At 50.8% G+C, this 25810-nt stretch overlaps 2 protein-coding genes across 9 annotated transcripts in view; one reads left to right on the top strand and one right to left on the bottom strand.

The window, feature by feature from the left end:
- The window catches only part of MPP2 (membrane protein, palmitoylated 2 (MAGUK p55 subfamily member 2)), a 44378-nt gene extending 35636 nt beyond the window's left edge, over window positions 1-8742 (top strand). For 6 of the 8 annotated variants that reach the window (XM_011985874.1, XM_011985876.1, XM_011985871.1 and 3 more), the window contains 10 exons: window positions 597-749; window positions 901-1050; window positions 1428-1655; window positions 2371-2502; window positions 2611-2716; window positions 2803-2871; window positions 3109-3270; window positions 3949-4151; window positions 4527-4655; window positions 6106-8742. In XM_011985874.1, coding sequence (XP_011841264.1) covers window positions 597-749; window positions 901-1050; window positions 1428-1655; window positions 2371-2502; window positions 2611-2716; window positions 2803-2871; window positions 3109-3270; window positions 3949-4151; window positions 4527-4655; window positions 6106-6282 — 1509 coding nt within the window. In that variant the 3' untranslated portion in view covers window positions 6283-8742. The remainder of the gene's footprint in view (window positions 1-596; window positions 750-900; window positions 1051-1427; window positions 1656-2370; window positions 2503-2610; window positions 2717-2802; window positions 2872-3108; window positions 3271-3948; window positions 4152-4526; window positions 4656-6105) is intronic. The other 2 variants (XM_011985869.1, XM_011985873.1) reach the window with 1 other exon arrangement.
- Window positions 8743-20751: 12009 nt separating this feature from the next.
- The window catches only part of CD300LG (CD300 molecule-like family member g), a 17837-nt gene continuing 12778 nt past the window's right edge, over window positions 20752-25810 (bottom strand). Inside the window, exon 7 of the mRNA XM_011985864.1 lies at window positions 20752-22552. Coding sequence (XP_011841254.1) covers window positions 22439-22552 — 114 coding nt within the window. The 3' untranslated portion in view covers window positions 20752-22438. The remainder of the gene's footprint in view (window positions 22553-25810) is intronic.

Below are 25810 nucleotides of genomic sequence, written 5' to 3'. Positions count from 1 at the left end.
GGGCTGGTCACTGGCAAAGGATTCCTTTTCCGTTTTCAGCGCACCTTGATATGGAACCCGGAGCCAGCAGAGCGACAAATAGGTGTGGGGCCTGCTTCTGGCACCATGTGCTGATTTCGTGTCCCCTCATTCACTGGGAACACTGAGTTGAGAGCCTGGAGATGCAAGTTCAAGTCCTAGTGACCCTGGGAAAGTTATTCCACCTCCCTAACTTCCTCATCCGGGGCTTCAGGGTCTTCAAGACCCCACCCAACCATGATGTCTGGTGGAAGAAGCTATTTTTGAATGCCAATGCATATAGGGTCCTGGGAGCTGGGGACAATTTGGTAACTTCTAATGACCCTCTGTGGCAAGGGGATGGAAAGGAAAGTTTGTCCTTTGGTTTCTTCCTTCCCTAAAGTAGGTCTGAGTCATTTTGGGGAAGAAAGGAGATAGCAAGGAAAGAATGTGCACGTGTGGGTATTATTGTGTGTCAGTGAGTGAGGAGCTGAAGCTAGGGGCTGGGGAAAATGCCTGGGGACTGAGGAGGACCCTGCTTGGTGTCTCAGGGCTCCTGGGGAAGCTCCTAGCCACACCTGTTCTGCTTCCATCCCCAGGCCCATGAGAGGCTGGAGGAGACGAAGCTGGAGGCGGTGAGAGACAACAACCTGGAGCTGGTGCAGGAGATCCTGCGGGACCTGGCACAGCTGGCTGAGCAGAGCAGCACTGCTGCCGAGCTGGCCCACATCCTCCAGGAGCCCCACTTCCAGGTTCCTGGCCGCTGGGGCTGGGGTGAGGGAGCAGGAGGCGGGTGGACTGGGGCATGCTGCTGTTGGAGGGGCCGGCAGGAAGTTGGAGCTGGGATGGGAAGAAACCTGGGGCACTACCCCCATTGTCCCTCCTTTTCCTACCACCCCCTAGTCCCTCCTGGAGACGCATGACTCTGTGGCCTCAAAGACCTATGAGACACCGCCCCCCAGCCCTGGCCTGGACCCTACATTCAGCAACCAGCCCGTACCTCCCGACGCCGTGCGCATGGTGGGCATCCGAAAGACAGCCGGAGAACATCTGGTGAGGACTGGGCAGGGCCAGAGGCGGGGCTGGTGAGGGTAGGGAATTGAGAATAACCAATGAGGGGACAAAAAAAGGCCAAGCGTGGTCTGAAGATGAAGATGGGGCCAGCTTTGTGCAGGGAAGGGCCCATGCAGACCCAGGAGACCATAGACACTGCACACTCACCTGTGTCCGCATCTCTCCAGTCTGCCCGCTTCCGCCCGCCATTAGTACCTGCTCTAAGTGAAGAATTTAGGCAGAAGGATGGAGGACGACTTTGTGAGTGCGGGGGTGGGTGGGTGAGGACAGGAATGGAGGTGCTATTAGAAGAGTATTTGAAGATTCTGACTTGGAGCATTCGGGTCCTCATCTTACACTCTCCCTCTGACCTCCAGGGTGTAACGTTCCGCGTGGAGGGCGGCGAGCTGGTGATCGCACGCATCCTGCATGGGGGCATGGTGGCTCAGCAAGGCCTGCTGCATGTGGGTGACATCATCAAGGAGGTGAACGGGCAGCCAGTGGGCAGTGACCCCCGTGCACTGCAGGAGCTCCTGCGCAATGCCAGTGGCAGTGTCATCCTCAAGATCCTGCCCAGCTACCAGGAGCCCCATCTGCCCCGCCAGGTGAGCCCCTCCACCAGCCCCTCTCTCAGCAGAAGGCCCAAGGGATGGCCGAGCCTCCTGGGTGTCAGGGTTGCAAGTCTCACTGAGGCCCTCCTCTCCTGCTGGTTTCCTCCAGGGGAGATGAGGGTGGGACCTGCAGCCCAGGGGCAGCTGACTGCAGCCGCTGACAGGCCTCTGCCTCTGCTGCACCTGCACGTGCTCCCGCATTGGCCGGCATTATGCATGCAGCCACAGCCTGGGGTACCAGAGTGTATGAGAGAGCGCCTGCATCGTGGTCTGCGTTCTTCACATGTTTGTGCGCATGCGCACGGTGGGTGGCGTTGTCGTATGTCCTGGACAACTGTCTCCTAGTTGGTGGATTCTGGGGGTCTGGCTGCTCTATCTACCTCTCCTATTGGCTCTCTCGCCCTCTGCCAGAGCCCTTCTCCAAGGGTAGAGGGTGAGTGGAGGGAGGGATCCAGGATTAGATGCCAGGGTCCTGTCCCCTACTTGGTGGTCCCACATCCTTGGTCCTAAGATCTGAATCCTGTAGTACTAGATGTGAAGGGAGGTTGGCACCAGGGAGGCACATGGGCAGGCCTGGAGGCATCACTCCTGCAGGGGGACAGTTCCATTTCCCCTTGTGTCTTTGTGAAAAGAGGGGGCACGGGGTAGACCTCCACCTGCAGCCTTCTACTGCCCCTTCCCCCGACCCTTTGCTGATTCCTGGGCCCAGGTATTTGTGAAATGTCACTTTGACTATGACCCGGCCCGAGACAGCCTCATCCCCTGCAAGGAAGCAGGCCTGCGCTTCAACGCTGGGGACTTGCTCCAGATCGTAAACCAGGATGATGCCAACTGGTGGCAGGTGAGCCCCGGGCACCCCTGCATCTCTCCAGGTGTGGTACATGGGAGGGCAAGGGCACAGGGAGGGGTCCTCTTGCTCAGGCAGATCTTGGTCTCATGTCCGTTTCAGGCATGCCATGTTGAAGGGGGCAGTGCTGGGCTCATCCCCAGCCAGCTGCTGGAGGAGAAGCGGAAAGCGTTTGTCAAGAGGGACCTGGAGTTGACACCAAACTCAGGTAGGAGGTTCCCCCCTACCCCACATCTCCAATCTGGGATCCGACAGGGCCCTGTCTGCCTCACTCACCCATCTCCCTATGGCCAGGGACCCTATGCGGCAGCCTTTCAGGAAAGAAAAAGAAGCGAATGATGTATTTGACCACCAAGAATGCAGGTGGGTATCAGAGTGTCCCCCCCTTTGTCCTCCTCTAACATGGCTTGCCTTTCCCTGTCCCCACGCATCACCCGTGAAGATGTGTGCCTGGCTCAGATGCTGCCAGCCATGTCCCTAGGCCCTGCTCGACTCCCCCTTGCTCCCCTGTTCTAAGCCCTCTTGCCCTCAGCCTCCCTGAGAGCTCCGCCCCTCCCTCACCGTGCAGCCTGGTGAGCAGCGCCATCTCCCTGTGTCCAGAGTTTGACCGTCATGAGCTGCTCATTTATGAGGAGGTGGCCCGCATGCCCCCGTTCCGCCGGAAAACCCTGGTGCTGATTGGGGCTCAGGGCGTGGGACGGCGCAGCCTGAAGAACAAGCTCATCATGTGGGATCCAGATCGCTATGGCACCACGGTGCCCTGTGAGTGGGAGCTGGGCCCTGCTGAGTCGGGGACAGGGAGCAGGGGCTCCCCTGGGGGCCAGGGCTGAGCCTACCGAATGGGCATCTTCATGGGCGCCAGGCCAGGTGGTACCTTTGGGTGTACGGGTTGGGGTGCACGCCCTCTGTGGGTAGGTAGGGGAACTTCAGGCTCAGGAAGGATGAGGGAGGTGTCCTGCCATCAGGTGGCCTAGTGGGCTGGGCTGGCGTCCCCTTTCCTTCTCTTGTTTCACTTGCTAAAAGCCGTGAAGAAAGTGAGTGCCCAGCTGTGCACCCGGGTGAAACCGGCTATGAGCTGTGTATGTGTAGCCTTGTGGAAGACAGGGCTTCTTAGTGGCAGAACCAGCGGGGGTGGGGGAAGCTCCTGGCTGCCAGAGGCAGGACTAAGAGCGCTGCCCTGGTCTGCTTGGCTCTTGCTGTGTGGCTTTGGGCTGTACATTGCCCTTTCTGTACCTCAGCCTCTCATCTGTGGGCTCTGGGTTAGACCAAGGTTACCACCTCATGTCTCTGTGTGTGCAAAGGCAGCAGTGCTGGCAAGATGAGGGGCAGACTGCACCCCCAAGACTGGGAAACGGGGGCTTGGGTAAGTGTGCGTATATGTGTCTGAGGCACTGTGACCTGCCCGTGCCCATTCGGCCCAACCTACCCCCATCCCCCTAGACACCTCCCGGCGGCCCAAAGACTCAGAGAGGGAAGGTCAGGGTTACAGCTTTGTGTCCCGTGGGGAGATGGAGGCTGACATCCGTGCTGGGCGCTACCTGGAACATGGCGAATACGAGGGCAACCTGTATGGCACACGTATTGACTCCATCCGGGGCGTGGTCGCTGCCGGGAAGGTGTGCGTGCTGGACGTCAACCCCCAGGTACTGCCACTCTGCTCCTTCCCAGCCTGCCCAATGTCCTCTCTGCTGCCTCAGTGCTCCCCCATAGTTCCAGGTACCTGTCACCTGAGCACACCCGTGTACCCCCTCTGCCCTCAACTACTGCTTGAAACCCAGCCTACCTGGAACCTTTCTCAGCCTTCCAGAGCCCCCACTCCTCCTCTAGTCTCCTCCAGTCACCCCAGCCACCTGCCAGCTATTTGTCGTTTGTCCCAGGACTCATGTCCCAGACCCCTAGGCACCCGTTTCCACCCACTCCCAAGTGCCCACCCCAACCCCAGTCACCCTCACAGCCTTTCTCTGGTTCCCAGGACAGACATGGGGATATGCTCCCTACCCTACCTTCTCCTTCTGCAGGCGGTGAAGGTGCTACGAACGGCCGAGTTTGTCCCTTACGTGGTGTTCATCGAGGCCCCAGACTTCGAGACCCTGCGGGCCATGAACAGGGCCGCGCTGGAGAGTGGAGTGTCCACCAAGCAGCTCACGGTGAGGGCTCTGAGGTGTGGAGGAGGCGTCCAATGGCTGCCTAGGGTGGTGGGGGACAGGCCTGAGCTGACACAGAGAGAGAAGGAGGTGGTGTTGGGGAGGGACAGGGGCCTGCTCCAGTTATCGGTGAGGCAGGACGTGGTCCCCCACTGCGTAGATGTGGAACGAGAGGTCTGAGAGAGGAAGTCCAAAGTCTCAGAATGAGCCAGGCACACAGCTAGCCTGGGACACATGTGCTTCTGACTCCAGGCCCCCAGCTCAGCCCACTCTGCAGGGGCAGAAAGCTGGCCAGAGAGAGTTCCAGAAGGCCAGTGGAAGAGGTGGGCAGGAGGTGGGCCAGGTGAGCTTGGGTTGCTTATAGCTGGGGGGAAGCTGAAAGGTAGGAGAAAGCCAGAGGCGGGAAGGCTGGCTGGAGGGGTGAGTCAGTATAAGAGAGCAGGCAGTGCCTGGAGGAGAGGCTTCAAGCCTGCATTGCAGGACTCCAGCCCCTTCTTCCTTCCTCCCTGTGTCTTGCTGCGCCTTCCCAGGAGGTGGAGGGTTTGCAGAGCTCTGAGCGCAGGGGTCCCTCTGCTGGCCATGCCTGGTGCTGCTGCACTCAGGCCCCGGGTACAAAAGGTACAAAAACGTCACACAGACAGTCAGTGGCTAAACAGGGTCTGCCTGACTCTCAAGTCAGTGCTCCCTCAAGTCTGACTAGGCTGTCTTACCTATGCAGCATGACAGGCTGGTACCAGGGCAATCCACAAGTACCCAGGACAACCCCACCCTCTAGCATGGCTGGGGCCCAGAAGAGGCTGTCTAGGCTGGCACCCTTCTGCCAGTGACCCCCTTAGGAGCTCTGGACCCTTGCCTGATTCCCATTCTGGGCACCTCCTCCTTGGCAAAAGGTGTGGCCAACTGGAGCTGCTGGGATATAGCTAGCTTCAACTTATTTAAGTCAGTTGTCAAACACCCTTCCCCACCCCTGCCCAGCCAGCTTCCACTGGGTCGAGGGTGGGGTTGTCCTGGGTACTTGTGCCCTGGTACCAGCCTGTCATGCTGCATAGGTAAGGCAGCCTAGTCAGACTTGAGGGAGCACTGGCTTGAGAGTCAGGCAGACCCTGTTTAGCCACTGTCTGTGTGACCTTTTTGTACCTTAATTTTCTGTTATAAATGGGGAAGAATTAATCCTACTTTGCAAAGCTGTAGTGAAGATTATGTGGCATGCAAAGCATTTAGGGGTGTGATTGGCAGTTACTAAAGCTTATTTCCTCCCTTTCACTCATCATCTGTTTGTGGTCGATGGTGAGCCACTTTGAGGCAAACAGAGAGGGGCCCCTCCCTCCCTAGCCAGGGAGTCCACACCAGGGTTGGGCTTTGGGGAGGGGGAGTGGGGGAGCTGTAGCTCCTTCTGACAGTGGGGGTGAGTTGTAGGAACTGACTGTAGGGAGGTCCCCTTGTGCCTGGGCAGGAGGCGGACCTGAGACGGACAGTGGAAGAGAGCAGCCGCATCCAGAGGGGCTACGGGCACTACTTTGACCTCTGCCTGGTCAATAGCAACCTGGAGAGGACCTTCCGCGAGCTCCAGGCGGCCATGGAGAAGCTACGGACAGAGCCCCAGTGGGTGCCTGTCAGCTGGGTGTACTGAGCCTGTTCACCTGGTCCTCAGCCCACTCTGTGTTGAAACCCAGAACCTGAATCCATCCCATTCCTGACCTGTGACCCCCTGCCACAATCCTTAGCCCCTATATCTGGCTCTCCTTGGGTAATAGCTCCCAGCAGGCCCTAAGTCTGGCTTCAGCACAGAGGTGTGCACTGCCAGGGAGGTGGGCATTCATGGGGTACCCTGTGCCCAGGTGCTGCCCACTCCCAATGCCCATTGGCCACCAGATATCTCTGAGGGCCAAGCCATGCCCAGGAATGTGTCAGAGTCACCTCCATAATGGTCAGTACAGAGAAGATAAAAGCTGCTTTGGGACCACATGGTCAGTAGGTACACTGCCCCTTGCCACCCCTCCCCAGTCACACTCCTCTGGACTGGCCACACCCACCCCATTCCTGGACTCCTTCCACCTCTCACCTCCGTGTCGCAGGAGCAGGCCTTGGGCTGTTTCCATGTGGCCAGGGGAATGCATGTCCCACTGGCAGCCAGACAGGCCTGGGTGGTGGTGCCAGCCTGGTGCCATCTTGAAGGCTGGAGGAGTCAGAGTGAGAGCCAGTGGCCACAGCTGCAGAGCACTGTAGCTCCCAGTTCCCTCAGAAAGGGGCAGGGCCACAGGGCAGATGCTGCTCGGTCCCTCCCTCATCCACAGCTTCTCACTGCCGAAGTTTTTCCAGATTTTTCCAATGTGTCCTGACACGTCAGCCCTGCTCCCCACAGGGCCAAGCTGGCAGGGGTCAGTGGGCTCAGCCCAGGTAGGCGCAGGATGGAGGGCTGAGCCCTGTGACAACCTGCTGCTACCAACTGAAGAGCCCCAAGCTCTCCATGGCCCACAGCAGGCACAGGTCCGGGTTCTGTGTCCTTGACCTTGGTCCATTTTGGTTTTTTCTCTAGCCAGGTCCAGGTAACCCACTTGCGTCAGGGTTGCCGGGTTGGAGGGGCTGAGGAGGAGTTCAGAGGGGACCTTGGGAGCCTGGGCTTGAAGGACAGTTGCCCACCAGGAGGTTCCTCACACACAACTCCAGGGGGCGCCATTTACACTGCACAGCCTGTGGTTCCATGTGCATGCTTGGCGCCTGTCTGTGCCTCTGGCACTGGGGTGTGTGTATATGTATGTGCGTGTGTGCGTGTGTGTGTGTGTCAGGTTTAGTTTGGCGAGGAAGCAAAGGATTGTTTTGTTTTGGAGGTCTCTCTTTGGGGCCCCTTTCTGGGGGTTCCCCATCAGCCCTCATTTCTTATAATACCCTGATCCCAGACTCCGAAGCCCTGGTCCTTTCCTGATGTTTTCTCCCTTGTCCTATTGTCCCTCTACCCTAAATGCCCCCCTGCCGTAACTTGGGGAGGGCAGTTTTGTAAAATAGGAGACTCCCTTTAAGAAAGAATGCTGTCCTAGATGTATTTGGGCATCTCATCCTTCATTGTTCTCTGCATTCCTTCCGGGGTGAGCCTGTCCTCAGAGGAGACAACCTGGGACACCCCAAGTCCAAACCCCTGTGCCTCCCAGTTCTTCCAAGTGTCTAACTAGTCTTCTCTGCAGCGTCAGCCAAAGCTGGCCCCTGAACCACTGTGTGCCCATTTCCTTGGGAAGGGGAAGGAGAATAAACAGAATATTTATTACAAATGTTAGAATATATTTCTTATACTAGGAATCTCATTTGCATTTGCATAGAGTATACACATGGGGTGGAAAGGCCAGGCCTGCCCCCATCTCGTTGGTGTGCCTCTGCATATACTACGCACTCATCTTCCTGCTCCTCTTTTCCCTTGATCAGTGTCCTTTCATCCTAGTTCAGCTGTCCCTTGCATCACCCTCGGCCTAAGGGAGTGGGAAGGAAATGGGGTGTTTTCCTGCTGACTTGAGGCTATGGGGTCACTTGCCACTTCCTACCTTCCCTGGGGGACTTGAGGGTAGAGGCGACTTGAGGGTAGAGGCAGGAGAAGATTTGTTGTTGCAGCTGCCTCTGCCGCCTTGGTCCAAATGACCATCATTTCTGATGGAGATGGGTTGGGTACGTGGCCCTCATGGCACCCTCACTGCTAGTGATGCCAAGGGGCAGGCCTGGAGCCCTTCCCTCCTGTCTCTTCTCAGTCCTTCCTCTCTGAACAGCCTCCTACCTCCCCTGCCTGAGCCCCACTCCACAGCCCTCCCAGGTACCTATCAAGTGGGAGCAGAGGCTGTCAGTCCTTGGTTCACCTGGGACAGGGCTGGGGCTGGGTTGGAACAGGTGTGTGTGCCCACCACATTAGCTCTGTGACTCTTCTCCCTCCCTGCCATTGTGGACTCTTGTATTTGAGGGACCTCAGGAGAGTGAGGACCCTACCATCCACTGTCCATGTTCAGTCCCAGCCCCAGTGCCCTTCCTCTGTCCCCTCCCTCAGCCATCCAATTCTTGAGTTTTCTCACTGACTGGTTTTTTATTTTCCTTGGATTAAATGTGAAAGCAAAGGCTTCTGGCTCTGCTTGTCTTTGGTTGGGGTTGGTGGATGGCTTTGGGAGAAAGTGAGAGCTGGGGAGCACAGCACAGATGACTCTAGAATGGAAGTCAGAGTGACATGTCTTGTTTTCTGCAATGTCTTCCTTTCCTGTCTTGCCCCTGCACACTCCCCTTCCCCAGAAGATGCTCCTTCTAAGTGCTCGTACCCAAGGACATGAACAGACATTTCTCAAAACAAGACATACAAGTGACAATGTATGAAAAAGTGCTTAATGTCACTAATCATCAGAGAAATTCAAACCAAAACCATGATGAGTTACCATCTCACACCAGTCAGAATGGCTATTATTAAAAGGTCAAAAAATAAGATGCTGGTGAAGTTGCAGACAAGAGGGAGTGCTTATACCCTATTGGTGAGAATGTAAATTAGTTCAGCCCCTGTGGAAAGCAGTTTGGAGATTTTTCATAGCACTACCATTCATTCCAGCAATCCCATCACTGGGCATCTACCCAAAGGAGAAGAAATCATTTCACCAAAAAGATACCTGCACTGGTGTGATTGTCACTACGGGACTGAACGTAGGACGAACGCCACTTGTGACAGTTACTATGGGACTGAACAAAAGAGGATGAACACAGAAATGAAAACTTAACACAAAAGAATCTGCTTTAAAGAAGGAGTCATTGCTTTTGCTTCTAGTGAGCAAGGGCCCTGAGCTTCCACAGCCCTCCATATTTATTGGGCAGAAAGAGCAGGGAGGAGCAGGTAACCATTGGTCAGCTGCTTGATTTATCACAGGTTCACATAATTGCTAACAGGCTTCAGGTATGCCTGTAGATAGTCACAAACACTGCACCTGGGGCGTGACTGCCCTCAGCATTCCTTCTGGACAGCAGACACAGTTTGCCACTATTCTGCATTTATGAGAACAGTTTGCTGTTTGCTCATATAGCCTTCAGTGGTATACTGAGTTGATCACGACCCTCCTTCTTTTGGCCTCCAACATCTCCCCCTTTTTGTTTTTACATTAATTGAACAAAATCTGTCCTCATGTTATGGGGGTTGATGTCAGTGTGACTCTGGTCAGTCCTCATTCCGTCTTCACATTCAGATTCAACTGACTCATGGCTCGTACCAGGGGAACCAGGCCCATGGTTGGGATCCATGGTTCCCTCCAGTGTCCTGTTCCATGGCTGCACACACCTTGAGGGCACCCACATGGTTTGTCCACCTCCTGTAAAAACACAAGCATACCCTTGTCCCCACGTTGATAAATCTATAGGCAGTGGGAAACATATTCTGAGGTTCCTTAATTCTTTTCCTACAAAATGCTGACATAACGTTAGGACTGCTGAGCACGCCTTGGGGTGAAACTTTCCATTGATAATGAAAAACAGGCTTTCTCCAACAGAAGGCACAGAAAACAACTTGAGGCTTATCCTTCTCATGTAAGGTATAGAAAAAAAAATCTCCAAGATCCATTACTGCAAGAGGCCAGTCTCTTGTTCCTGTATCCGTAAGCCCACACAACTTCTTTTCTTTAATTTGCACTGCACAAGTGGGTCTACTAGATGCTATAGGTTGTGATGAATAAATTTCCCTCCTAGTTGTACTTCCAAATCCTTGATTCCCTTGTTTCTTCTTTTGTCAAGAAGGGTGTAATTTGCAGGGGATAAGCAACAGATGAGCAATATGTTCTCCCAGTTCAAAAACCCAAAGATCTTGTAACATTACCACTACTTGAACTTCTTCTTCATAATCTGAATCAACAACTCCTGGGGACTACAGTAATGCCCTGTAAGTTAAGACAACTTTTGCCTAAAATTAATCCCATGTATTCTGTTGGCAAAGGTCCACAAATACCAGTGGGAATCTTGGTGGGTTTGTCTCCTCCAACTAACGTAACGCATTCTCTGACTGGGAGAGCCAATCCTGTGCTTCCAGGTGTTCCTGGGGAGGGGGAATCAATGTGCCTTCCGAAACCCACCCCTGAAACGGAGTTGTGTCCTGGACTGGGGATGCCCTCATGGTTTGAGGTGCCTGGGTTCAGGCCCCCTTGTCATTTCCCCACAGGGGGGTGCTGTTTTGATGAAAATTTGAATGGCATTGATTAGCCCAATGATTTCCTTTATTGCAACCAGGGCAAAGTCCTGGTGTTTTTGCTATTGCGGAGGAGGGAACTGTGTTATGAGATCCCTTCTTTCTGGAGATCTGACGGCATTCTTTTTTGAAATGTCCAATTTTTCCACAATTATAACATTTTTCCACTTTAGGGTTTGACCCTTGGCTCCTTTTAGGTTTACCAGCTACTAAATTAGCCACTGCTTGAGCCAACATTGTAGAGCGATGAAGCTCAATTTCCCACATCTTGACAAGCTCTGAGAAAATTTCCTAAGCTTCTTGTACATCTCACAGGTGCCAGTGCATGTTTACAATCCACGTTTGCCTTCTCAAAGCCAAAGTTAAAGTTAGTATTTCTGCAGCCACAAAAGAAGATGGTACAGGCCAATCTTCACCCTCCCTCTCCTGTTCACCACCCTCGATAGGTGCTGTGGGTGGGGCACAAAATTCTTTCAAATTTTGAAATAATGACAAAAGGACAGTACAGACCAAACTCCAAACAGAAAAAACAGAAATAATGAACAAATTCTGCCCATGTTACCCTGATTCAGAAACTTCCCACTCCCAGTACCTCTTTAGGTCACTGACCTTATATCCACTGCCGGCAGACTCATCCTGGGGTTTCTCGTTCATCTGGTCAGTTTCACTTTCTCTGCTCCAGCAGACGTTCCTCGTTCATGTCCCTGTCTGTCCCTGTCTGTCTCTGCTAATCTCTACTAGTCCCTGCAAGTCCCTGCTAGTCTCTATCTGTCCCTGTCGGTCCCTGTCCATCCCTGTTTGGGTGCCACTTGTGACAGTTACTACGGGACTGAACAAAAGAGGACGAACGCAGAAATTAAAACTTAAGACAAAAGAATCTGTTTTAAAGAAGGGGTCAGGGGGCTCCTTGCCTCTAGTGAGCAAGGGCCCTGAGCTTCCACAGCCCTCCATATTTATTGGGCAGAAAGAGCAGGGAGGAGCAGGTAACCATTGGTCAGCTGCTTGATTTATCACAGGTTCACATGATTGCTAACAGGCTTCAGGTATGCCTGTAGATAATCACAAACACTGTGCCTGGGGCGTGACTGCCCTCAGCATTCCTCCTGGGCGGCAGACGCAGTTTGTCAGTTTTTTGCCAACATTCTGCATTTATGAGAACAGTTTGCTGTTTGCTCCTATAGCCTTCAGTGGTATACTGAGTTGATCATGACCCTCATTCTTTTGGCCTCCAACACACTTGTATGCTTATCGTAGCACTATTCACCATAGCAAAGACAATGAATCAATTTAGGTGCCCATCAGTGGTGGATTGGATAAAGAAAATGTGGTACATATACACCATGGGATACAGTGTAGCCATAAAAATAATGAAATTGGCTGGGCGTGGTGGCTCACTCCTGTACTCCCAGCACTTTGGGAGGCAAAGGCAGGTGAATCACCTGAGGTCAGGAGTTCAAGACCAGGCTGGCCAACATAGTGAAACCCTGTGGCTGCCAAAAATACAAAAATTAGCTGGGTGTGGTGGTGCACACCTGTAGTCCCAGCCACTCAGGAGGCTGAGGCAGGAGGATTGCTTGTATTGCAATCTGGGAGGCAGAGGTCACAGTGAGCCAAGATCGTGCCACTGCACTCCAGCCTGGGCGACAGAGTGAGACTCCGTCTCAAAAAAAAAAAAAAAGAAATCATGTCCTTTGCAGTAACATGAATACAGCTGGAGGCCATTATCTGAAGCAAATTAACATAGAAACAGAAAATCAAATACCATATGCTCTTACTTCTGAGTGGGAGCTAAACATTATAGGTACACATGGACATAAAGATGGCAACAATAGACACTGGGGATGATGAGAGGAGGGAGGCAGGGAGGGAGACAAGGGTTGAAAAATGACATATTGGCCGGGCACAGTGGCTCATGCCTGTAATCCCAGCATTTTGGGAGGCCGAGGCGGGCGGATCTCCTGAGGTCGGGAGTTCAAGACCAGCCTGGCCAACATGAAAACCCACCTCTACTAAATATACAAAAATTAGCCAGGTGTGGTGACACACACTTGTAATCCCAGCTACTTGGGAGACTGAGACAGGACAATCTCTTGAACCTGGGAGGCAGAGATTGCAGTGAGCCAAGATCGTGCCATTGCACTCCCACCTAGGGGACAGAGCAAAACTCTGTCTCAAAAAAAAAAAAAAGAAAAAGAAAAAAGAGAGAAAAAAAGAAAAACGACATATTGACGACATATTGGGTTCTCTGTACACTATTTGGGTGACAGGTTCAATAGAAACCCAAACCTCAGCATCATACAACATGCCTATGTAACAAACCTGCACGTGTGCCCCTAAATCTAAAATTAAAAAAAAAATGCCTGCACCCGGGTGTCTGCGAGCATTCATGGAGCTAGAGGACCCAGATACACTGTGGCTAATCCACTCAGCTCCACCTGGAACTTGTGCAGCCTCCAGCGGGTCCCTTTACCTCTCTGGGCTTCAGGTTCATCTTCTGTAACAGCGTCATGGACTCTTCCAGTGGTAACACTAGGATTGCTTCCAGGTGCTCAAAAACAGGGGACATAGGTGACATCACCCAGGGGCGATGTTTGGCAAATCCTTCAGGGTTAAGAGGTCAGCTTTCTTTCTACCTGAGTTATTCAGCAGAACTGCGTGCCACTCCTTTGGGATCATTGAGGATTCTCAGGAGCTTTGGCGGTTCCCTTCTCCTTGCAATGGCCAGATGAGCAACCACCCTTTGGGGAAGTGCAATGATTTCCCCAAAGCATCCATGGGGGTTCATATCACCTCATAGTTCTGATGGGAATTTGGCATTGATTGTTAAACACCTCTATTCCAAAGAGCCCCTGACCGTTCCTAGCACAAAGACTGTCTTTCTGATCAACTTCTCTTTTGATCGCTTGCCTCCACCATGTTGCTAGGTCCTCTCTGTCCTCTCTTTTTTTCCTCTCGTTTCTGGACAACTTTCTTCCCATTTCCTGGGGGCATTCCTGGAAACTCAGTATTTCTCTACTAAGCAACTCTGCACTTGTATTTCTGTCCCAATCCAGTGGTTCTCAATTCTCGCTGCCTGTTAGGATCACCTGGGGGGCTAAAAAAACAATTGCCCAGGCCCTTCTCCACATCAATTAGATCAGAAGTTCAGGAGGGGCCAACCCTTGTAACAACCACCACATCTCAGCAACTTAATACCTTTGTTACTCATTTCTTGCTCACATGACATCTCATGTATATTGAGTGGTGCTACTAGCATTGATTCAGGGATCTAGCCTCTTTCTATCTTGTGACTTCATCTTTTTTTTTTTTTTTTTTGAGTTGGAGTCTGTTGCCCAGGATGGAGTGCAGTGGCGCAATCTTAGCTCACTGCAACCTCCGCCTGCCGGGTTCAAGCAATTCTGCTGCCTCAGCCTCCCGAGTAGCTGGGACTATAGGCGTGCACCGCCATGGCTGACTAATTTTTTGTATTTTTAGTAGAGACGGAGTTTCACCATGCTGGCCAGGCTGGTCTCAAACTCCTGACCTCGTGCTCTGCCCACCTCAGCCTCCCAAAGTGCTCAAAGTGCTGGGATTACAAGCGTGAGCCACTGCACCCAGCCAGCACTATCTTTAATGAGTGGACTCCATAGACGTCACTGAAGAGGAAAATTGTCCTTTTTTTTTTTTTTTTTTTTTTTCTGAGATAGAGTCTTTGCTCTGTCACCTAGGCTGGAATTCAGTGGTATAATCATGGCTCACTGCAGCCTCAACCTTCCTGACTCAAGCAAACCTCCTGCCTCAGCTACTTGAGTAGTTGGGACTATGGGTAAGTGCCACTGCGTCTGGCTAATTTTTTTATTTTTTGTTGAGATGGGGTCTTGCTTTGCTTCCCAGGCTGGTTTTGAACTCCTGAGCTCAAACAGTTCTCCCGCCTTGGCCTCCCAAAGTTCTGGGATTACAGGCATCAGCCATCATGGCTGGCCCATGGTTTCTTTTAATTTGGTCTTGAGGTCTCTCTTGACAGTGGCCATAAACTGAGACAGCAATTTTTTTTCTTTCTTTTCTTTCTTTTTTTTTTTTTTTTTGAGACCAAGTCTCTCGCTGTCACCCAGGCTAGAGTGCAGTGGCGTGATCTTGACTCATTGCAGCAGCCACCTCCTGGATTCAAGTGATTCTCCTGCCTCAGCCTCCCGAATAGCTGGAATTACAGGCACGCACCACCATGCCCGGCTAATTTTATATGTTTAGTAGAGATCGGGTTTCACCATATTGGTCAGGCTAGTCTCAAACTCCTGGCCTCAAGTGATCCATTGGACTCAGCCTCCCAAAGTGCTGGCATCACAGGTGTGAGCTACTGCGCACAGTCTGAGATAGCAATTTTCTAGGAGAGCCCCAATCAGGGGAAAGTTAAGTTACAGTGTGTAGGTCAGATGAGACACAACGAGAAAGTTAAACCCAAATGCATGAAACAGAAGAAATTTATTAGTTACAGTTTCCCAGAGACATTGGGGCATCTACTGGTTCCCAGTGGGAAGTCTGGAGGTGGCAAGGAGCTCAACCAGTGGGTGGGAGCAGGAGACAGAGGGTGACGGACCTTGGGCCAAAGCCTTTATTGGAGTCCAGGAGTTTACTCAAGCAAGTTTCCCGTAGGGAGTTCTAATTGACGGGTTTAGAACAAGCAGGCACGAGTTCCGTGGAGTCATGCTGTGACTGTGAGGTAGTCACTGTGGCATATTTGCACAGTCCATGTGGGGTAAGAGGGTCAGTAGTACAAGTCAGATAGGTCGTATCTAGCTGTCTCATAGAGAGGTGGTCATCAGGAAGTGGTTGTATAAAGCAGGAACTGGGATCGACCATGTTGAGGAACTGCGAGAGGGCAGATACCTGAAAACTGTGGCAAGGATGACTAAGCCCTGCTTCTGATATGAGAAAGTCCAGTTTATATGTAAAATGGATGCCAAGGCAACATAAAATCATAAGAATTCAATGCACCAAAAGAGGGCTTTCACCAAAGCCTGGTCATGCTGGCGCCCTGATCTTGGACCTACAGCCTACAGAAATGTGAGAAATAGATTTCTGTTGTTGAGAAGCCACCAAAACTATAGCACTTTGTTATAGCAGCCCAAATTAAGATAAAGACCTAAATAAATAGAGTTATACTATATTCATGGGTTGGAATCAATGTTGTTCAGATGTCAATTCTCCCCAAACTGATCTATGTAATCAATGTAATCCCAATCAAAATCCTAGCAAGCTTTTTTTTGGTACCAATTGATAAGCTGATGCTAAAATCCACATGGAAATACTAGAAATCTAAAAGAGCAAAAACAATTTTGACAAAGAACGAAGCTGGAAGATTTATACTACTTGATTTTGAGACATATTATAAAGCTACAGCAATCAAGACAATGTGTTATTGGCATAAAGATAGATAAATAGGTCAATAGAACAGAAAAGGCCAGAAACAGACCCACACAAATATGTTTAACTGATTTCAAAGTAGTGCAATATCAATTCAGTAAAGGAAGGACAAGGTAGTCTTTTTTTTTTTTTTTTTGAGACGGAGTCTCTCTCGCTCTGTGGCCCAGGCTGGAGTGCAGTGGCTGGATCTCAGCTCACTGCAAGCTCCGCCTCCCGGGTTTACGCCATTCTCCTGCCTCAGCCTCCCGAGTAGTTGGGACTACAGGCGCCCACCACCTCGCCCAGCTAGTTTTTTGTATTTTTTAGTAGAGACGGGGTTTCACCATGTTAGCCAGGATGGTCTCGATCTCCTGACCTTGTGATCTGCCTGTCTCGGCCTCCCAAAGTGGTGGGATTACAGGCTTGAGCCACCGTGCCCGGCCTAAGGTAATCTTTTTAACAAATGGTGCTGGAATAGTTGGATATAGCCATACACAAAAAAAGGAAGAAGATGAAGGAAGAAAGGAGGAGGAGGAGAAGGAGGAGGAGGAGGAGGAGAGAAGAAGAAAAAGAAGAAGAATTTGTTCAACTCATACTCACACATATGTGAAAATTAACTCAAGTTCAATCACAAGTCTAAATGTAAAACCTAAAGCTATAACACTTCTAGAAGAAAACATAGGAGAAAATCTTTGTGACCTTGGGTTAGGCAAAGATTTTTTAGATACAACACCAAAAAGCATGATCCATAAAAGAAAAAATTGACACACTGAACTTCATCAAAATGTCAAACTTCTGCTCTGTGAAAGACATTGTTTTTTCCCCTTTTTCAGTGCAGTAAGCTAAGAAGACCTTTTTAAGAGAATGAAAAGACAAGTCACACACTGGGAGAAGATATCTGTAAATCACATAGTTGACGAAGGATTTATTTCTAGAATATATGAAGAGCTCTCAAAACTCAATTAAAATAGATGAAATATTTGAACAGAAATTTCACCAAAGAAGATAAATGGATGGCAAATTAGCACACAAAAAGATGCTCAAAGTCATTAGTTATCAGGGAGATACAAATTAAAGCTATAATTTTGGTGCAGTTTATACAATTATTAGAATGGTTGAAATGAAAAAGGCTGATAGTAGCGAGTGTCAGTGGAGGAACTGGAATTCTCCTACATGGCTGGTGGCAATGCAAAATGTTATGACCACTTTGGAAAGCCTGAGCAGATACCTACCACATGGCCCAGATGTTCCACTCCGAGGTATTTACCCAAGAGAAGTGATAGCACGCAAAGACTTGTACATGAGTATTCATAGCAGCTCAATTTGTAATAGCCCCAGACTGGAGAGAACCCAAATGCCCATCGACTGGTGAATGAGGATGGGAGTGAGGCAGGATTACAAAGGGGCAGAAGAAAACTTTTAGGGGTGATGGATATATTCATTATCTTGATTGTGGTGACTGTTTCACAGGTATATACATAATACAAAACTTATCCAATAGTATAATCTAAACACGTGCAATTTATTGAATGCCAATTATGCTTTTTTTTTTTTTTTTAGACAGTTTTACTCTTGTTGTCCAGGCTGGAGTGCAGTGGTACGGTCTTGGCTCACTGCAACCTCTACCTCCCGGTTTCAAGCGATTCTCCTGCCTCAGCCTCCTGAATAACTGGGATTACTGGCATGAACCACCATGCCCTGCTAATTTTTTATTTTTAGTGGAGACGGGATTTCACCATGTTGGCCAGGCTGCTCTCAAACTCCTGACCTCAGGTGATCCGCCCGCCTCAGTCTCCCAAAGTGCTGGGATTACAGGCATGACCTAATGTGCCCATCCCCAGTTATACCTTAATAAAGCTGTAAAAAAATAGTAATTAACAATGATGTCCAGTTTGTTGGGAAAAAAAAGAAAGAGAAAGGACAGAATTAAAAACTGGAAGACAATGGTCTGCCAGATAGGAGGGAGTGATGGGAGTTAAAGGGTTTGGGAATCCTATATTATTCAAGGAAAAATTAAGGATTGTGAGGATATTAACTGTAGTCTTTGTTGAAAATCTACGTATAATACAAAGTTCAAGATTCAAAATAGAGGCTATAACCTCCAGACTGTAGAAGGAGAAAGAATGGCATAAGAAAACAAAAATAGAACTTAGTCAATCCAGAAAAAGGCAAAAAAGACAATAAGGAAAGGGCCACTGGTTTTGTCTCTTCTGTCCCAGCCCGTGTGTCATTGCAGATGGGCAGATCTGCTGCTCTGCATCAGACCCAGGGCCTCGGCACTCACATCCAGCCCCATGGTGCCATCCCAGCTGTCAGCCTGAGGTGCTTGCTTGCCACACCTTGAAGTGATACTGGCAGAGAGCTCTTCCCTGCTCCTGGGAAGATTCCCCCAAAGCACATCACAGCCCCTTGCATGTCTTAGGCGCTTTCCACCTTCTCTGTTTCTGTTTTCTTTCCCCCTAGATGCACCTCCCTCGCCTACTTCCTGGATGAATTTACAAATTTCTCCTTAATAGACCTTAAGGGATTAGAATCATAATATCCAATTATTTGTTAAGAGTAGGGAGGGGAAAAGAGGCCTTAAATAATCCATTTTGGTGTTAAAATGTTTCTTTTTGTCCGGGTGCGGTGGCTCACACCTGTAATCGCAGAACTCTGGGAGGCCGAGGTGGGTGGATCACCTGATGTCAAGAGTTTGAGACCAGCGTGGTCAACATGGTGAAACCTTGTCTCTACTAAAAATACAAAAATTACCCGGGCATGGCGGTGCACACCTGTAGTCCCAGCTACTTCGGAGGCAGGAGAATAGCTTGAACCCAGGAGGTGGAAGTTGCAGTGAGCGAGATTGTGCCATTGTACCCCAGCCTGGGCGACACAGCAAAAACTCCATCTCAAAAAAAAAAAAAAAAAAGTTTCTTTTAAGGAAATAGCTGGACTGGTAAATGGTAGTTTATTATTTTTGTTATATTTACTGTCCTAATTTGGCAAAACTAAATGTTTGCAATTCTTCAATGTTCCTCCATTTTTTTCTGAAGTTTCACCTCCCAGGAAAAGTCTCCAAACTGGAAACTCTCATTCTCAGGATAGGTGAGCGGTGACTTTTTGCTTTTTTTTGTTTAAGGGGGAATGAATAGAATCTCACGTAAATACCAAAGACTGCAGCTCCGAGTATTCGAGTACAAACATAAAACCAAGGTGTATCAAAATGGGGGATTGCAAAGTGGCAACTGGTAAGGGAGTGGTCTTTCTCCCCTACCTGTCAGGAGGGAGCTGGGACCTCTTGGTGGTACTTTGAGAAGAAGACAGTGTCTCTGAGTAATATTTGCATGTCTCATAAATCCACTGAAACTTGGAATTCCACGGATGGCAATCTTAGGTTGTCCGGGAGAGAACTCTGCCTCTCAGACGATGTCAATTTATTTAGCCTAGTCTGCGAATGGGCAAGGGATGGGAGTGGGATGGCCCAGCTGACCGCCTCCTGGTTCCCAGGAAGCCCTGGCTCCAGTGGAGAGATTCAGAGGACAGGAGGATTCTTTCCTTCCAGGGAAACCCCAGCCAAGGGATTTTTCATGGGGGAAGCTTGCTTTTGATGCCCTTCTAGGGTGCATTCTGACAGTGTGTGTGCCCAGGTCCCAGCAGAAGATTTGGGACCATCTGAAACTTGCTGCCTCCTATGTCCCAAACACCTTGGTACACACAGTGCCTGGAGCCTGGGTGCAGCACACAGAGCTCGGGCCTGGGAGCTCACTCTCCACCAGGAGAAGGTATTTGGTGCAACCCCGGTGCAGGGGCCTCGGGCACAGGCTGGCACCTTCTGGTGAGCTGTTCGTGCTTCATCAGACCAGTTCCACCTCCACCCAGTACCCCAGGCCCTTGAGGTTCTGACCACAGGGCCATTATTGAACTGTTTCTCTTGCCTTTCCAGCAGGGACAGATGCAGAGGACTTTAAGAAACATTGATTGCAGGGGTCTGGCAGGAGTGACATTGGTGCTGCCACTCCAGAAAGCTGTTTAGCAAGAGGTGTCAGTTACTTCAAAAATGTTCACTCCCTATGACCTGGCACTACCACGCATGCAAATCCTTTTAAGAAATCTCCCAGCTCCCAATGGCTCATGCCTGTAATTCCAGCACTTTGGGAGGCCGAGGCAGGTGGATTACTTGAGGTCAGGAGTTCAAGATCTGGCCAACATGGTGAAATCCCGTCTCTACTAAAAATTCAAAATTAGCGGGGCATGGTGGTAGATGCCTGTAGTCCCAGGTACTTGGGAGGTTGAGGCAGGAGAATGGCTTGAGCCAGGGAGATGAAGGTTGCAGTGAGCTGAGATCGCGTCACTCAACTCCAGCCTGGGCGACAGAGCAACACTTTGTCTCAAAAAAAAAAAAAGGGAAAGAAAAAGAGAAAGAAATCTCCCAATGCAGATAAAGCCCCAGGCAAATATTCACCCACACTTATCTACAATAGCGAAAATGGAAGCAAATTAAAATATCGAGTGATAAAGAATTGGTTAAATAAACTGAGACACACTGATAGGATGGAATACGCAGCTGATGAACATTTTATTTATAAAAAGTTCTGTAAAACACAGAGAAGTGCTGGAATAAAGTGATGGAACAATAAAGTGGAAAAGGCAGGATACAAAGTTGTATATACAAGATAATTGCTCTGTAAAAAGAACACCAGCAAATTATGTGGAGAAAAAAGAGTGGAAGGAAATACAACAAAATGAAATAATGATAGTCTCTGGTGAGACAATGGGTGACATGTTTTCTTCCTTTTCTTTTTCCTCTCCATCTTTGCAAGTTTTGCATACCGAATAACTCTTAATTTCACTTTTTAAAGAAATAAGGCCAGGCGCGGTGGCTCACGCCTGTAATCCCAGTAATTTGGGAGACTGAAGCAGGAGGATCATATGAGGTCAGGATGGTAAACCCTGTCTCTACTAAAAATACAAAAATTAGCCAGGTGTGGTGGTGCGTGCCTGTAATCCCAGCTACTCGGGAGGCTGAGGCAGGAGAATCGCTTGAACGTGGGAGGTGGAGGTTGCAGATCGTGCCACTGCACTCCAGCCTGGGTGGCAGAGCGAGATTCTGTCTTAAAAAACAATAATAATAGAAAAAGAAAAAAAACCAGTAGTTGTGCTACTTTACCCCTACTCCCTGACCCCTCCTCCAGGGGGCTGGACTCGGAGTCACCTTCAGGTATCCGCCCTGTTCCTACTCTCCTCCGTGTTAGACACCCACATGCACTCTGGTTTCCTACTCTTCTCTCTAGCCACCAGAGCCCATAGGCAAGTAACCCTTTCTAGACAAGGAAGGAGCCAAGGTTTTCTTCATCATTTTTCCAAAGGCAAGAAGGCATGGCCAGGGAGGGTGAATGGAAAGCAACCACTCTCTGCTGGTCCTGGGCTATCCCTGCAATGTGCACCTGACCTGATCCAGGCTTGGACTTAGGCAGGCCTCAGGGGAGTGCCCAGCTGGGTCATGGTGTCATGGACAGAGCAGATCTTATGGGGGCAGGTGGGAGACGTCACAGCCCAAATGCAGACTCTAAGCTGGAGGGGTCTGAGCGTTCATCAGGCCCGCTGGTCCTCAAACTCAAGTGCGACAGTCACTGGGCATTGTTAGAAATTCAGAGTCCTGCACCAAGTCCCAGAGATGGTTTTGGTGGGTCTTGGTTGGCCCAGGAGTCACATTTTTCACAGGCTTCCTGAAGGGCTGGGATGCAGGGGGTTCAAAGAGGAGCCAGAATCCCAGTCTCACCCCAGCATGCTCCTCGTCATCACCAGCTGATGCAGGAGACCATGGGACTGAGTCTGAGGACGCCAGGGAGGGAGGACAAGGTGGGGTCTGGAGCGGGAGGAAGGCAGGTCTGACACTGGGCATGAGGCCCAGGAGAGTTTGTGGCAGATAGAAGCTCAGGACAGATCCACTGAGCCTTGCCTGGCCCTGCTGAGGGTCAGCAGCCTGGTGCCCTGCCTAGGGATGCGAACCTATCAGGGATGTCCCAGTCTCCAGCTGGAAGGGCAAGGCCACCGCTCTGGGCTTCGGGGCTGACAAACACTTCTAGGTCAGGCTGGAGCATGCAGGAGGAGAGCCTGGGGAGGGCTGGGAGAGCCTGGAGTCCAGGCAGCTGGACTCTGAGGCTGAGGTGGAAAGCTTTCGCGAATCAGTGCTGATCCAGCCAGCCACACTGCTTCACGGCTGGCCTGGCCAGGAGGGCCTCCTGCCCTACACTGAGACAAACTTCGAGAAACCCAGCTCCTCCTCAGATGTGTGGAGGGGAGGCATCGAGATCACGTCCCCCTCGGGGGCCTGGGAAGGGGCTTCCTCTTCCTCTGTAGTCTGTAAAGACAACAGTGGGGTTTGGAGAGCAGAACCCAAATGAAGGGGTAGGGGGTGTGAGGAGTGGTCCCCAGGTAGCTGCTGTGTCCACCCAGCCTTTTCCACAAATTCCAGCCCTCCATCCACCTGCAGGGGCACACGACCTAACAACTTCTCCTCCCCAGAACTCCCAGGCTTTGATTCATGGCCTCTCATGACCCCAATCCATCCCTCCCCCGGGGTGCCCTCAAGGCTCCAGGCTGGGTTCTGGCACAGTTGTGGCCTCCTGCCAGCCCACAGGACTGTCAGCTGTGACTCCCAACAAGCTATTCAGGAATTTTCTGGACCGGAAAAAAGAGGATGTGAGGTCAAAAGCCCTGGCTTCCCTGGTGAAATGGGCTAGGGCTGTGGCTGTGATGGGGAAGGTGGGTGAATGCGGGGGTGTGGGGTTTGGGGAGCAGATGCTGAAGAAAAGGCCTTCTTCCACTTCCTCCAATTGTCAGAGTGGAGGCAGGCAAGGTGGCTCTGCAGCCCCTCCCTTCCCAAGGCCCTTCTGTCCATACCTGGCTTAGATACTGGATCTCTGTGTGGAGGCTGGGAGAGGGCTCAGGGATGGTGAGAGGCCCCATGGACCCTGCAATGTTGATCACGGCGTCCTCTGTGTCCCGGCCATTCCCCAGTGGCTGTAACAGAGACTTGGTCAGAACAGCCTGTTCTTGGCAGCAGGGATGGTCTACGAGCCCAGCCAAGCCCAAGCAAGGGGAGGGAAACGTGGGAGGGGTGGGCAAGGCAGGGAGGTGCTGGGAGGGGAGAATATTAAGCTCCTTCGTGCCTCTGCCACTTCCTTCCTTCCTTCCTGCCTTGTCCAAAGAAGGACGAGCTGTCTCACCTCTCTGAAGCTCAGTTTCCTCAGCTGTAAAACTAGGTAAGAATTTGTCCTTTGGGATTATGATATTCATAATAGCATCCTACCACTCAACCAGTGAGAACTTCTGGAATGACTGATTTGTTTTCATTATTTTCTATCCTTTAAAGCAGAAAGATCATGCAAGCTGCAGGTTCTTTGTAACAGGCCAGGAGAAAGCAAAGTTGAACATGCCAAAGATGCATTGAATAACAAGGGGCACATGAGATAATGGGTCTGAGCAATCCATTATCTATCAGATGAGGATACCACGGCCCAGGGAAGAGAGAGGTAGTCCAAGATCAGTGGGGAGGCCCGTATTCTGACCCGGGCCTGGTTGTTCCCATGGGTCCTCAGATCAGGAACGCCAGGCCCATCCATCTCGGGCCTTGCCCTAGCAGGTGGGCAGAGCAGAGGCTGGAGCCGGCCAAGGTCCCCAGCCAAGACTCCCAAGGCCACAGGCTGCCCTGAGGTTTCCTGGACAGTGAATCCCATGGTCAAATGGGCACTGATGCTAGAGAAAGAAGCTCCCATTTTTTGGGCATCTATGGGGTATGTCATCTCACTCTTTTCTATTTACAACCATGTGAGCTATGGCAATAGCGGCTCAGAAAGGTAATGCAACCTGCTTGACATCACACAGCTGGCAAATGGCTGAGCTGGGACTCATACCGGAGACTGTCTGACTGCAGACCCAAGCTCTTTCCCTATACCCTGCTGCCATCCTGGCAGGGTGTGTGACACATTTCTCTTGGGCTTGGTGTTCGTGGTATACTAACCAGGCCCCAGCTTCACTCAATACCTAGCTTCTGGGGATGGGGGCAGAGGTAGATGTTTGAGCCATCTCTTGTTAGAAATGTCTAGATGAAGGCTGGGTGTGGTGGCTCTCACCTGTAATCCCAACACTTTAGGAGGCTGAGGCTGGAGGACTGCTTGAGCCCAGCAATTTGAGACCAACCTGGGCAACATAGTGAGACCCTGTTTCTCTAAAACTTTAAAATAAAAAGATAAAAATATACTAAAGACACTCTGGGAGGCCAAGGCGGGCAGATCATGAGGTCAGGAGATTGAGACCAACCTGGCTAACACAGTGAAACCCCGTCTCTACTAAAAAATACAAAAAATTAGCTGGGCTTAGTGGCGGGCGCCTGTAGTCCCAGCTACTCAGGAGGCTGAGGCAGGAGAATGGCGTGAACATGGGAGGCAGAGCTTGCAGTGAGCCGAGATCACGCCACTGCACTCCAGCCTGGGCGACAGAGCAAGACTCTGTCTCAAAAACAGAAAACAAAAAACAAACAAACAAACAAACAAAAACTAAAGAAAAGAAAGAAACACAGGATGACATCTTCAGCCTTCTGGAGACAAGGAGTAGAGCTGAGTTCCTTGGGGGAAATGTGGGTGGTGATGGGGGCACTGGGAGGGGTAAGGCAACTCCCAAATGCTGCCACTCAGGGCTCTTGTCCCTCCTAGCCCTGCCCATGGTGAAGACAGAGGGGGCCTTGGTGCAGGGCAGACCTGGGGCTACTCCAGAGGACTCCTGACATCACACCCATGAGTCCATATTTACAGCTTTGCAGTCTGGTTATAACCCAGCCACTGCTGACCCTGGACCACCAGCAGCTACAGAAGTGTCACCTGTTCCTGGGTGACCGAGTTTGAGGAAAGAGCCTCTCAGTGCAGAGGCCAAACCACACACAGTAGTAGGCAGCAGCCAGGCCCACTACTGTAAGTCTGGTGTGATTCCATCTCTCCCCTGTCCCTCTGCCTCCACTGTGGACGATCGACCCTGTTCCAGCAAGCACAGAGGCATTTTCTGGGTTGCTAAATATGCAAGATATATATCAGAGCCCCTGTTTCTAGGTACTAGTAATAAACGTAGTAAAGAAAGAGGGAAGTCTTGGGAAGCCGGGTTGAGTTCTGATGGGAGCTTAGCAGGCTATTCATTTCCAGGAGCGAGGGTCTGCAGCTGTCCCAGGGTCTTTCTCCTGAGTCTGGGGGAGGAATCTTGGGTTGTGAGCTTGGCTCCATTCCTCAAACCCCTTGTACTTCAGTGCAGCAGGGTGGAGGACACAGAGGGCTCTGCAGCTGGCCCCATAGACCTGTCAGTTTCCCCAGTTCTGCCTCTTTCAGGCTGGGTCACTGTGGGCAAGTTCCCTTTTCTCTCTGAGCCTGTATTTCTTTTCTTTCTTTTTTTTGTTACTTAGTTTTTATTTCATAATCATAAACTTAACTCTGCAATCCAGCTAGGCATGGGAGAGAACAAGAAAAACATGGAACCCAAAGGGAACTGCAGCGAGAGCACAAAGATTCTAGGATACTGCGAGCAAATGGGGTGGAGGGGTGCTCTCCTGAGCTACAGAAGGAATGGTCTGGTG

The sequence above is a fragment of the Mandrillus leucophaeus genome, unplaced genomic scaffold (genome assembly GCF_000951045.1).
Source record: "Mandrillus leucophaeus isolate KB7577 unplaced genomic scaffold, Mleu.le_1.0 Scaffold290, whole genome shotgun sequence".
Lineage (NCBI taxonomy): Eukaryota > Metazoa > Chordata > Mammalia > Primates > Cercopithecidae > Mandrillus > Mandrillus leucophaeus.
This window is presented reverse-complemented; position numbering and strand designations above follow the sequence as displayed.